The sequence below is a fragment of the Leptodactylus fuscus genome, chromosome 7 (assembly GCF_031893055.1).
Source record: "Leptodactylus fuscus isolate aLepFus1 chromosome 7, aLepFus1.hap2, whole genome shotgun sequence".
In the NCBI taxonomy this organism is placed as follows: Eukaryota; Metazoa; Chordata; class Amphibia; order Anura; family Leptodactylidae; genus Leptodactylus; species Leptodactylus fuscus.
Genome location: NC_134271.1, coordinates 4,692,768 through 4,707,922, shown reverse-complemented (window position 1 = coordinate 4,707,922; position 15,155 = coordinate 4,692,768). Strand labels below are relative to the sequence as shown.

Here is a 15,155-nt window from a genome sequence, read left to right as displayed (position 1 = left end):
ATCATTTTGTCCTTTCATAGCCTCTTATCTACAACCTAGTGGTGATACATTAGTTTTTAGAATGGCAGTGTAAAAGCAGCAATTATTTGAGTGTCTTTTCCACCCCCCCTCCCTCTTCATAGACTTATATGGATAAAGTAACTGCCTATAAACATATTTCTTTAATAATATATATTACAAAGTTTCATATATCCGCCTGTACTATTTATATATGAGGTTGTTTGTAACTGGAGGTATGCTATAAGCTTTCTTATAAGCATCTTGATCTTGGGTTCTCAGTAGGTTTAAAGTATAACAATATTGGCAATAGCTTCATGGATGATTGAGCAGATATTGCTAAGTTGCTCCTGTTTATATGGAACCATGTTTCTATCATTCATATATTTGTCAGGAAACATAAAGACGTAGCCCGATAACAAGGCGCACAAGACAAATTACAGATTTTTCGATTCTTCTTCCACTTTATGTCCATTCTCGGGGTAATGAGTGCAGAATATCTCCAAGCTCGGTCCAACTAATTAACTCCAAGAGCTTGACCTTGATGTTGAGCCGAATATTGTGTTTCCGTGACCTGTTTTACAATTCCATGGTCTTGTTACTGGTTTAAATAAACCATCGCTGAAAGTGTATTCTTTTCCACCGTCCCGGACCTGATTGGCTGTTTCATCACCTTTAGAAATGTCTTCTTGTTAAGTGAAAGCAGTGGTAAGCAGACAGCAGCGATTAGACACCTGTGTGAAAGCCAGAACTACGGCTTAGCGCACATTGACTGACGGCTTCGGTTTCATGGCTAAAAGCTTCTATTAATTATCGACGTGCGCTCATCTCTCTGAGATATAAGACGTTCTCAAATCCGAAGGAAGAATTCGGGATTACAAACTAGCTAAACCTTGATCATGGCCGTATCTCCTTTTCCAATACCTAATGAGTTCTCCAAGATGTTTGGAACAACCCCCCTGCCGAGTCTCATCCAAAAATTGGCTGCAAGTGTATCAAGAGGAAACAATAAGAAGACAAAGGAAGGTCGCACCAAACATTGATGGGATTTAGATTTCTCTTTGATACATTTGTTTCATTATTTTAATTAATATTATTAACCCTTCTATTTTACAAACTGGACAAACACGTGTAGCGTTCCTGGTTGCCGGAAAACTAAGTTTCCTGATCCCATTGGGTGGAAAAGGAGCCCATTATCTATGAATGACTGAATGATGCAAGAATAAGGTTACACAGACGTGTGATAACCGGCTGGTGTGAATGAATGGCACTGGTGGCGTACGGGGTATACACAGAGGTCTCCCGTGTGCCGGCCGTGCACCGTCTCCTATTCATTGAATGTAAGCAGGGTTGCAAAATTGGACAGGGATAGGAACTGTTTGATATTTTGCGACCTGGACTGTTGGCCCGCACAGGTGACCATATGTCGGCCCATAGGAATGAATGGGTCACTGACTATTCATACAGTCATGTGCAAAGAGGCTTAAAGTCAGAGAGAGGATATATCCATAGGGGGTAACAAGAATTAGGGGGAGTGCAGCTTTCATATGCAAATAGATTTGACCGTGTCTTTGCAAGGTGGGCCATTGGGCAAAAGAAGACTAAAGAGTAAGCAGACAGACAGGACACTTGTCTTGAGCATTGAGAACTGGAAATATTCTTGGCCACCAGAGGGAACGAGATTCTCTTCCAGAAAATGAATATAAAGTTACTTGCCCATGGGTTGGTGAGAAATAGGAACATTGCTCTCCCCCCGGCTATCCTATCACATTCATGTCATATTACAAGTCAATACCTTTGTGGGCCTTAAAAACATCTCAACTGTGTGGACATGTCCTGGAACTATGTAGGCCCCATTGGGCCTTTGGCTCTCTGGGTTGCAGCCATGACACAATGGGTATGTTCATGATCTTGGCCGAGTCTATGATGGTGGGAGAGCAGTCTAGAAGATCCATAGTCCATGCTTTTGTATCTCATGCACCTCCATGAGTGTATAGAGCCAGGCTATAGCAGTGGATATGAACTCAGAAAGTCACAGTAATATGGTGGGGCTGGATGTGTAGCCTGTAGTCTCTAACATGCAACTAGACGTGATGGGGTCTACTTAGGAACCCCTATTACTCCAGGATCTTCAGGGGTCTATTATTACTCAAAGGTCTTCAAGAGTAACAACCCAGTCCTGATTGGTCCCATCACTTTTGCTACCAGATAGGAATATTCTTCCAAAAATTCCTCTCTTAAGAGGGAGATGCCAGGGTCATTGAAAGCATGTCGAGGGGCGAACAAATACCAGGCTGTTGAGTTTGGGGTTGCAAACTTTAAAGACTCTTTTAAGTTTTAGGAAGGGGTTGCATTAAGCGGCATCTGTACGGTGAAGGAAAGTCTATTTGCGGTATGTAAATGATCCGATAATCGCCAGCTATTTCTGGTCATATTGTTCTCGCGTTCCATGCATTTATATAGCGGTATTATTTTTGGATAATAGAGCCATATTTCAGTATGGCCTCCGTAATGTGATCAATACAATTGCAGGCCCATAAACCAGAGCGGTTAATTTTATATTCACACTGTGAATATTTGGAACATTAGAGAAAAAACTGGTGCAATAAATAAGCAATAACCTAAAACATTCATCTAACTATGAAGGGAACGCGGGGAGGAAATTAAGGTTACATTTTCCAATGTCATTATCAGTATGGAGCTTTGCTATTATGAGACTGGGGGTCGTTCTCGCCCGCTGCGGGGTTGGTCTCCGACTGCTGTAAAGGTATATTGGGAAATTAAGAAACGCGGACTCTGTTTAAAGGGCTAGTACCGAGTTTTTCAATTTCACAACAGCGGGAGGGCTCAAGGGTTTGGCCTTATACGACTTCCACCTTTTTGTTGAGTTTGTCCGTTGTTCTGGTTCCGGGTCCGCCAAACCCGTAATATGGAGGCATGTGACCCGTTCACATGGGGTTCCCAGCAGTTAGACCCCCCACTTAGCTTTTTGGGGTAGATTGGATCATGCTTTATGGGTTTCTTACCATTTTCTATATCGAAAGCCAGAAATAATTTCCTAAAGTCATCTTTCCTCTTCCCTCCGTCCAGATCCTTTCCCATTCCCCGGTTGTAACTATGTAACATCTACCATGTTGCAGAATATTCCTCATGCCGCTATGGCAGAGAGCAAGTTAATGAGTTTCTATAATTAATATATTACAGTAATGCTAAATAACATTGATTCAGATATTACATCAATTTCCTTAATGGATTCCTATTAGCAGGGAAGTAAAATACATTATGTAGCGGGTCATGTTAACAAGGGAGCAGAGTAAATATAATATGAGCCTAGTTTATAATTTGCTCCCCCTTAACCCTCTGTGCTATGTACATGTATGGGGCTGACATGGCCGTGGCCCAGGAGTCGAGCAGGCGCCATAAGGAGCGGCTCTCAGCTGTAACTCAACTAGGGGGCAGGTTACTATTGTGGCCCTCTGGGCTCATTGGCAAAGTGGGGCTTGATCAAGGCTCCTCGGTCTGCCATCCTAAGACTCAATCCCTCTCAGAGCAGGTTAATAAAATGTATTCATGAAATAATGGACATCCTTAAAGGTGCCATTGAAAAATAGATCACATCCTGCAAAGTATAAGCTCTCAGCTACTGTTTAGTGTAAAATTAAAAAGTTGGCTTTGTAAAAAAAATAAAAAAAATCACTGGACCTGAAGGCCAAAACCAGCTGTGTTCTTAAGGGGTTAATATAGGTGAACCCCCCACACCAGCCAATCCAAAATCCTAACGTTCTTATTGGCTTCTTAATGTATCTGCTCTACTATGCACCATATCAATGACTGGGGATTTTGCCGGTGACTGCAGTTTTATGTTGTTTCTTAGTGTGTTATAATTCTTCTTTTACGTTCCTTTTGGTAACATTTGCGCAGTTTTATGAACGCCATTAAAATCCGGATAATTTGCAGTAAAACGAGAAACTTTTCTGCAATCTGCAGATTTACACCTGACATTGACGTACCACCAGGTTATACCCCTTAGGGCACAGGATTTGGATGAGTCAATGGAAGGAAAAGCAGTTTATATGACCGAAAACCAGTACACAAAGTATGTGCACCTCCACTTTTAACCCTTTGTCTTCTGTAACAGAATGTAACAGCTTTTAACCAGTTGCCATGATCTTTGATACAATGTATCTGCTCTGTTGCATAACAGTTCCATACCAGACCCGGGAGGGATCAGCTAATATGGCCGCCGGAAGTCGTATTCAAGTGAATGGGAGTGGGGACGCAATGCAGACCCGAACAAGGACTCTCCACTGGTCCCCAGCAAAACACACAGGGCTTATTATATTAAGGATCCGGAGGGGTTAAAACCACAAAAAACCTCTTCATAATAATACTAAACAAAAAACCTCCATCTATCACATACCGTACATATCACCATAATGATCCACAGGGTAAAGATTCGACATAAATTCCACCACAATGAAACTCGTAACAATTTACTATTATTTTCTTATCCTTCCATCCAAAAATGATTAAAAGTCAATCGATAACTTCTACGATGTTTCCTCCAAACGGCTGCCAATAAAACGAATTCAACCTGCAAAATCCCGGCCTCCATATGGCGACATTGACAGAAAAATTACAAAGTTATTGCTCCGGGAAGGCAGGGACATAAAAATGATGTTTTTTCATAAAACTCCTTTATTGTAGAGAAAAACTACAACATAAAACAACGGCCACCTGTGTGACATCGCTGTCTGTATACTGAGCTGGAGAAGGAAGATAAGAGGATAAAAGACACAAAATATGGTGAAATTGTTTCGTTTTTACTCCTTAAACAAATTCATATTAGGAAAAATTTAAAAAAAAATGATGTTTGGTAAAATGGTGCAAAATACAACCTGTCCCCTAAAAAGCAAGTCCTTATACAGAGACTTCAATGGGGAAAAGGGAAAATAAGACTCATGGCAGGAAGAAGGGAAGCAGAAAGCAAAGACAATAGCTAACGTACAAGACTTCATGGGTTAATAACAAGGCCCCATATACACGACTGACTGCGCCATCCAAAGGGAAGGGGAGATATTGCAGGGGATTGTGCTAAGATGACACTTGTGACTTGGCACTAAGATGTACATGTAGATAGATAGATAGATAGATAGATAGATAGATAGATAGATAGATGTAGATAGATAGATAGATAGATAGATAGATAGATAGATAGATAGGAGATAGATAGATAGATAGATAGATAGATAGATGGATGGATGGATGGATGGATGGATGGATGGATAGATAGATAGATAGATAGATAGATAGATAGATAGATAGATAGATAGATAGATAGATAGATAGATAGATAGGAGATAGATAGATAGATAGATGATAGATAGATAGATAGATAGATAGATAGATAGATAGATAGATAGATAGGAGATAGATAGATAGGAGATAGATAGATAGATAGATAGATAGATAGATAGGAGATAGATAGATAGATAGATAGATGTAGATAGATAGATAGATAGATAGATAGATAGATAGATAGGAGATAGATAGATAGATAGATAGATAGATGATAGATAGAAAGATAGATAGATGTAGATAGATAGATAGATAGATAGATAGATAGATAGATAGGAGATAGATAGATAGATAGATAGATAGATAGATAGATAGATAGATAGATGGATGGATGGATGGATGGATAGATAGATAGATAGATAGATAGATAGATAGATAGATAGATAGATAGATAGATAGATAGATAGATAGATAGGAGATAGATAGATAGGAGATATATAGATAGATAGATAGATAGATAGATAGATAGATAGGAGATAGATAGATAGATAGATAGATAGATAGATAGATAGGAGATAGATAGATAGGAGATATATAGATAGATAGATAGATAGATAGATAGATAGATAGATAGATAGGAGATAGATAGATAGATAGATAGATAGATAGGAGATAGATAGATAGATAGATAGATAGATAGATAGATAGGAGATAGATAGATAGATAGATGATAGATAGATAGATAGGAGATAGATAGATAGATAGATAGATAGATAGATAGATAGGAGATAGATAGATAGGAGATATATAGATAGATAGATAGATAGATAGATAGATAGATAGATAGATAGGAGATAGATAGATAGGAGATAGATAGATAGATAGATAGATAGATAGATAGGAGATAGATAGAGAGATAGATAGATAGATAGATAGATAGATAGATAGATAGATAGATAGGAGATAGATAGATAGGAGATAGATAGGAGATAGATAGATAGGAGATAGATAGATAGATAGATAGATAGATAGATAGGAGATAGATAGATAGATAGATAGATAGGAGATAGATAGATAGATAGATAGATAGATAGATAGATAGATAGATAGGAGATAGATTATTATATGTCATTACACTCTAGAAGACACTTAATAATTCTTACATAAATATATTTTTTAATCTTCTGGAAAACACTTCAGCAACAGCACAAACCGCAGTTATAAGTAATTCAGATCTAAGAAGAGAAACAGTTTCTATCGGCTTCTCGCTACAGGACAGAGAATGTTCCTCAAATCGCTCTTGAGAAAATGTCTCTTTTAGATGCAAATGTTCTTGTTTATCATAAAGGCGGCACATCAGCGGGGTTATTACTGAATGCTATAGCGGGTGATGGGCTTGTCAGACATTACTGCATAATATATGGAGAGGAAAAGCCACATAGTATAGTGTCTAATATAATATACAAACATCGCCAAAGTACTTTAGGAGTTAAAAAATTTTTTAACTAAAATAATAAATATTACTTATGATGATGATTATTATTGCATTTAGATTTTATATTCTATGTTTTTTTTATATTCAAAGATAAATATAAATGAAAATGTATTATCATTGGACCTTATAAAATTAAAGTATTTTTTAATTTAAAATTATTTATTACAATAATAATAATAATAATACTACTACTACTAATAATAATAATAATAATACATTTTATATGACTATATAATTATATTGAAATTCATATGCACTAATTTATAGAGCTGTAGTTGTAATTTTTTATAGAATAAAATTATTATTATTATTATTATTATTATTAATATTTATTATTATAATTACCAGTACCATTATGTATTACTATTAACAATAATAACAACAACAATAATAATAATAATAATAATAATAATAATAATAATAATAATAATAATTTAATTTTTAATAGCATAAATATATCGTTATTATATTATTATAATAATATTTATTTAGAGTTATTATTATTATTATTATTATTATTATTATTATTATTATTATTATTATTTTAGGCTTTTTTATTTATTCATTTATTTATTTTTTAGTTAAAAAAAGTTCTATGCACAAGTTTTTTTTTTTAGGAAGCCAAATTGAATTCATTGTAATATTAGAAATAATTGGGATATACTTTGTTCTGTATCCAATCTCCATTATCTAAATAAATATAATTATGAGATTTATAAAATATAATTATAATAATTAACAATTTTTAGAAAAAAAACATAACTATCATCTCCTCTATTATCCCATGTCCGTAAACATATACAAAGTCAGTCCTACCATGTCTTTCATGTCCAGCGACTCCATGCTTGTATCTGGCGGAGATTTGTAACCGTTCCAAGCAGGTGACTCCCCTCCACTAACCACAGAGACCCATCTGCTCTATCCACAGCCACGAGACTGCCGCACCATTAACCTGACGGTAGGTTTGGACAATTGACTGCAATGGGATTCGCGGAGATTTCTCTCCATCCCTAGAGATGCATTTATTTCTCCATCATACCTTTCTAATGGACACAGAAGTATCGGAGCCATTACTCGTGCGGGCTACCTGTGCACCAGCCTTCCTATCATGTTATAGATGTATTATTAATATCCCAATGGTTACAATGTAACCTCCAGGCACGTGCGCTCCGAGACCTGAGATTCTAAAATGTCAGCCGGCTTATCTGTCCCCTTCAGGATTTCATACAAGGAATACTAAGCACTTTGTGTTTCTGAGTTTTCGGCGTCTTTATGTGACATCTCAATAATTCAGATCCTCGGAGTGTGGTCAGGGCCGGAAAACAGAACATGAGGGATTCAAGAAATGGGACAGGGAAAGGTTACGGGGTAATGTCAGGCGGATTACTCTACTTCTCCATATTTTATATGTATTTCAAGTTTTTGAGTTATCAGGTGGATGGAGTGGGGCGTAGAGGGGAACCGGCCACTGTGCGCAACGCCAGGACTCATGTCTCATTAGGAGACCCCTTGCCATGTGCCCGACTAGGGGGTAATGGATCATCCGCACATGATAACCCTTTATCAGCCAGAGCGGAACATTGGTGGCCAGAGCTGATGGATCAGGGAATGCTAAAACGACCCCCTTATACCCCCCTGACATAATGTACAGGCAGGTGTGAAAAAAATGCTGCAATGTTCACGTTCATACCTGTGCCAGAGTCTTTACTGGAGACTGTCGCCCTGTCTGCCGAAAATTGGTAGAAGAAAAAAACTCCATAAGTACCCTAATAATGGGGTCCAACAATGGGGTCCATCGAGCTCCGAATGTAACCGTTGGACCCAAACAACAGAGATGCAACACTACTGTGAACCTGGAGTCCGAACGCTTTCAGAAATAGAAGGGTTAATAGTTTAATAAAATTATATAGAAGAAGAAAAGAGAAATCTCAAAGGGTTTGGCCACGAATTTCAGGACTCAGAGAGAAGTCCAGAACAGATGAAACATTAAAAAAAATAAGCGTTCCAGTGTCGGTCACCGCTATCCGGTTCAGACATCCTGCGCTGCAGGTCCTGCGTCACTCACATACGTCACCGCGTCCTTTCCTGTGGCCAATGAGACCAGTGATTGGGCTCAGCGGTCACAACAGTCATCTGACGGTGGTTTTTGCAACATCGGTCACACAGAAGATATGAAAACTATTCATCACAAACAGACTATAAGGCGACGGTCACACAATAGGGAATAATGGCTGCATTAAAGGGATTCATTAAAGGGATTCTATCATTACAATTCCTTTTTAAAGTAATCAGCCGTGTCTCTCCACTGCGTCCTCCATTTGCGTCTCTCCACTGCGTCCTCCGTTTCGTTATCACTGGGCCGGGCCTGTGTTTGGGATGGTAATCCTGCGCATGCTCAGTCGGGCTTTGGATAGAGACGACTGCACATGTCTGTTCGGCCTTTTTACTGCGGCCGCTTACATGAGCGTACTGTAAACCACAGTAAAATGGCTGAACAGACATGCGCAGTCGTCTCTATACAAAGCCTGTCTGAGCATGCGCAGGATTTCCATCCCAATTGCTTTGCCTGACAATGCTGTGACCCATGTGAGCGCTCCGTACACTGCACCCCATACACGTCCTGTTTTCCTTTCTCTCTTCGCCTTCCTAAGCACATGTGCACACTCAGCCTCCGAGGTGCTTGTAAAGCTCTCAGATCCTCCATTGGTTAAGTGCTTGGCTCGGTGCAAGCTCAGCTCTTCCCAGCAGATGCCAAGGAAATGTCTTTAAAGTGTAATGAGGTCAAAACCTTCTGAGCGCCTGACACCGGCATGGACACCGCGAGCGCACTTACAGTCATGTCGAGGAAAAACGCTTTCCTATTTCCTTTAAGTGTCTAATGGAAGAAAACAACTTCTCAGTAACCCGACTGTTACCGAAATATTCCGCAAACTGATCAAACCAAAGAGATTATTGAAGAAAGATCCATAAAATATTCAGCTCAATGCACAGAACTGTCTATGTGGTGGAATAGACCAGAGAGAAGGAAGCGGCGGGTGAGAGCCTCAAAGAGTAATAATGTATATACTGTATATATATATATATATATATATATATATACCGGCAATATAATCTAATAATAATATACTGACACAATGAAACACTGAGAAGTGCTGAGAAGTCTGACAACCAAGACTCAAAGAGGTCACCAAGTCCAGTCCGCTGACAATGTATAAAGCGAATAATAATAATAATAATAATAATAATAATAATAATAATAGATACAAGTTACAGAGACTTCTATCAGGTAATAAAGTAATAAGAGGAGAATTGTGTCCATACCGGGCGCGGGTCTGACGGGAATCTCTGCTTCTCTCTATTCATTGAATCTTCTTTACACTATAAAAAAGCAGATTATTAATACAGATACATTGTGTAGGAAATCTATCTATCTCCTATCTATCTATCTATCTATCTATCTATCTATCTATCTATCTATCTCTTATCTATCTATCTATCTATCTATCTCCTATCTATCTATCTATCTATCTATCTATCTATCTATCTCTTATCTATCTATCTATCTATCTATCTCCTATCTATCTATCTATCTATCTATCTATCTATCTATCTATCTATCTCCTATCTATCTATCTCTTATCTATCTATCTATCTATCTCCTATCTATCTATCTATCTATCTATCTATCTATCTCCTATCTATCTATCTATCTATCTATCTATCTATCTATCTATCTATCTATCTCCTATCTATCTATCTATCTATCTATCTATCTCCTATCTATCTATCTATCTATCTATCTATCTATCTATCTCCTATCTATCTATCTATCTATCTATCTATCTATCTATCTCCTATCTATCTATCTATCTATCTATCTATCTATCTCCTATCTATCTATCTATCTATCTATCTATCTATCTATCTATCTATCTATCTATCGCAGAGAATACTCGGCTTCCTAATATAAGTGTAATTTGCCCATTTTCGGCCCTGCAGCCTCCGGTATAAAGTCTATTAACCGTGCGAGTTCTGGATAATGGTTAGGTGATCCGTCTTGCAGGCTCTGCTGAGTTTAAATAAAGTTATTGCTATGGAGCGAGTAGCCTGCGGTTTATCTGCCGCGCTATACACATGCTGGGGTGGGATTGATGATCTATAGACACGTAGGTTGTGTGTACAGAATGTAAAGCGTCCGCACGTATCGATTGTGGATGGAGATTGTGGATTACCTTCTGAGATTTCCGAGAGGCTTGTTTCTGTCTGTTAAGTTTGTGCTGAATGAGCAGAGATTGATCGGTGCGGCAGTCGTACGTTCCATGTTCGGAGTCATCGGTGTACGTATCTCTTGTAGAATCTGAATAGGGGACAAATTGTTATATGTGATCCTTGTACAAGGCTTAAAGGGATCATCCAGCAACAAAGACCCCAACTGGATAAATGTAACAAGTCTCAATATACAAGTCATCTGGAAACAATGTTACAATCCACATGGCTTTATCCAACTGAATGCCTGTTATGTCATGTATACGGGTCCCCATGAGGCTTTGTGCTCAGTATACACCTCCGTCCTCATCAACTGGACCTCGTGTCATAGGTCTGTCTCTGAGCAGCCAAAAAAGTGGTCATGGCGCAAAACGTATTCTCTACTACCAGAAAAAGGAACCCATTGAAGTCAATGGGAGGCTTTTTTTTCAGCACTGAAATTCCACACCACTTTCCTCCATGTGAATGGACCCTTTATCCTATGCATAGGAGATATATACCATGGCATACTGTATAAGAGCTATGACTGCAGAAGGCATGCCCAGATTGGTTGACAATGTAGTGATCGGATCAATTCGGTGAGGCACATGGGGACCGCTACACATGAAGGAGGCAGGGTTACAATAAAAGAATCAGATTTTTTTTACACTTTTTTTCTACAAACAGCGCCACCCCTGTTCATGGGCTGCATCTGGTACTGCAATTGAAACCGTTCAGTTCAATAAGGTTAAACTGCAATACCAGACACAACCTAAGCACCACAGTGGCGCTATTTCCTTAACAGCCATATTTTTATGTGTAGGACTCCTGTGCTTTGTTTTTGTAAATGAACATTTTCTTCTGTTGTTTTTCCTGCAGTGTGTGGATGAGATTAACCAAAATTTCCTTCACTTTGCAGGTGCCGTAAACGCAGCAAATTCCGCGATTCCACAACTTGGGGCCTTAACCGTATCAAGAAATGTATCCTATAAATGTAGATAGTTATCTTTAATTCCCTGCAGGTTTCCAAAACACCGACTCCGACTACAACTCTATTTTGCCACAACCCGACTCCGACTCCAACCCTGACTCTGCTCCGACCCCTTTGTATAACTTTATCGCTAGTGTGACACATTTGTAATAACGTTGCAAAAATGAAACATTGTATCAAACAGATATAAAAGCCACAGTGATAGGAAACCAGAGATGTAGAGATCACCTGGGCGACTATTTCCTCCGACCTTTACATGTTTTTTGTCTTGACGTTCATATAATTCCCCTCCGTGGCGTCTCCTGCAGTTACCGCTATACTTTACCTTTGGGATAATAATCCCATTAATATACGGTACTTATCATGTGATAGACGGAGTGGAAAAACCGCAGCCCCCAAGCTGAACGGCCGGGGAATCCTGACTAACCGCCAGATGATGCATCTGCAACGATTCCTCCTGTGCCTTATTTACAGTCCCCGGGGTACAATCAGGTACAACAAAGCTCATCAACACCTCCCAATCCGCGCTCACAGACCCTTCCTTGAAAAACTCAATCCTTCCATAGTCAACAAAGCTAAAAATAACCGGCGAGCTAAATAAAGTCATTGACAAGATCAGAGCATGGAATAATAAGATCGATAAAGGCGCCATCGCGTGCACAGGGCCGGTATGGCGGCACGTAGAGTCCCTATGGTCCCATACTATGCAGTATTACACAGGTATCCCCTATAACAATCAATAGGGTGGCCATCTTTCCAATAGTATCTGATGCAAATGAGCAGGGTGCAAAGCACAAGTCTGCGGCTTCAGATAAGACATCCGGGAGAGCGACCCATGAATGAATGAATCCAGCACTGAAAGGGTTACACATCGAGTCCTATCGAGAGGTTATACTCTGATACTGATAAAGGGTTTCATCAGAAGGGGAAACCGAAATTAGTTTGCAGAATTCTGAACTATATGTGAGATATGAGGGCGGCTCAGGACACGAATCCTTCCTTTATACACATGGGGGACCTTGAAGGAGTCGTAGAGTATAACGGACAAGCCAAAAATGTGAATCCATAAATCAGTAAGTAATACATAACCCTGGACTCTGCAGACCCCTCATAGCTCACTGATATAGCGGTGATATAATGGACAGCCACGAGGGGAGATGGATATATAGTAGTGGTCTGGATTATATACGGTATGTATAAGGCGCTCTCAGAATCTGATACAGCGAAGTACAATGTAGAGATGTAGCAGGGGTTAAATGGAAGCCTAACTTCACTGGGGTACAGAAGGTTAAGGCTGAGTGCACATTGGTGTCAGCTACATCTCTACGTATAACATATCCTATACAATGTATTACATAATATTATATATATGGCTGATAAGATTCCTTTCATCTGGAATCAGATCACTTGGATATTATTCCCCACTTAGACCTGTGATATATTGTGGGCAGAGGTGAACCTACTGCCCGAGGCGGACTATAGAAAGCTTCCCCAACCTCCCCTCCCCAAAAAAGATATCCAACCTGGCTATTGTTGGCTATATAATGGCCAACCCTAATGGAAATGGTAGAAAACGCCCATCCATCCCGCTTTTCTGGCCCCCCACGCAGTACCTGTACATGACTCCCTTTTTCTGGCCCATAACACAGTATACAGTATGTCTCCCTTTTTAAAGCCCACCAGATTATATGGCCCCTCTTTTTATGCCCTCCCACTGTATATGACCCCTTTCTTATGGCCCCCCACAGTATATGACCCCTTTCTTATGGCCCCCCACAATATATGACCCCTTTTTTGCCCCACAGTATATGACGTCCCCTTTTTTGCCCCACATTATATAGCCCCTTTCTTATGTCCCACCCAATATATGACCCCCCTTTCCTCCCCCTTCCCACAATATTTGCCCCTTTTTATGGTCTCCACTGTATTTGTTAGGCCGCTACCTGTATTATTGTATCCTCGCTCCGCTGCCACCTCCGGGGCGCGCTATAGTTTTCAGTGTCTTGGCGCAAGTGTAACGCCACTTAGAGGAGGCAGTGGAGAACGGCCTGGACAGCCATGTGGATAGGTGAGTAAGTCATCGGCCGCTACCTATTGTAATAATTCAAGATGTAGTGGTTGATTAAAAAATGAATGTCGCCCCCAGTTTATTCCATGAGACGCCGCCTGAGGCCGTCACCTCACTCCGCCTCATTGAAGAAACGTCCCTGGGGAAGAGAATCCCAAATATTAGGAAAATCGCTACTTTAAAATAATTTTAGATTTCATCCAGATTTTGTGTTGATGAGTGATCATTTCTATTCCATGCAGACAAATCCTTGGCAGGGAACGTGGCAGCCACCTAAGGTGTAATATAATGAGAGCTGCCGCCGAGTATTTGTCTCTGTGCTTCCCATTATGAAACTGCTGAAGTTCTGCACCTGTCACGTCCTATGAAACCCATCCAAATGATGCTTGAGTCCATGCCAAGGAGAATCATCCCAGCTAAGGTGGTGGTTACGAGAATCATCGCAGCTTGTCAATATTCATTTGCAGGATTGATGGGATGAAGTCTTGTTACTGTTTGCAAGAAATGTTTGATAGAAATTGGTAACTGAAGAAGTTTCTGCCACCGCCGCCTTTATTCTTGGTCGAAATATTAGATGGTTATTGGATGTGGGGAAAAGGAAAGGTGGTAAAATATCTAAGGGATTCCCAATTTCTTTTGAATAGTTCTCCAGATGACTTTTATATCAAGTCCCATCATTGGATATCGGAAGTGAATTTATGAAATGGATCAAATCAGGAACACAATAGCAAGAAAAAAAGATACAGTGAAGATTCTTCCTGTTACATTTAGTATAGTTACAAGACTTTGCCGTAAAACTTGGTGGCTCCAGTCATCTGTCTTATAGTTATGGCGGCCTCTTGACTTGTACCCAATGAATAATATCAGGGAATGAAAGATCTGTTGTGTTTAAGTGCAACATCTGATCATTGTAGTCTCCGGAAAGATAAGTCTCCACCATTGGTGTCTGACAACAGCTTTATCCCCTTGCCATACAGAGAACCCATAGAAGCTCGGCTGTATCAGGCGTCCATATGTATGAGGGGATCGGGAGGAATGACGGATGAAGGAATCTTTGACAT

General features: G+C 39.6%; 1 protein-coding gene across 1 annotated transcript in view; it reads right to left on the bottom strand.

Moving 5' to 3' along the window:
* Positions 1-15,155, bottom strand: part of ANO3 (anoctamin 3) — a 145,530-nt gene that overhangs the window by 63,290 nt on the left and 67,085 nt on the right. Inside the window, exons 3-4 of the mRNA XM_075280830.1 lie at positions 11,023-11,147; positions 10,112-10,168 (exon numbers count right to left, since the gene is read on the bottom strand). Of these exons, the coding sequence (XP_075136931.1) occupies positions 10,112-10,168; positions 11,023-11,147 (182 nt within the window). The remainder of the gene's footprint in view (positions 1-10,111; positions 10,169-11,022; positions 11,148-15,155) is intronic.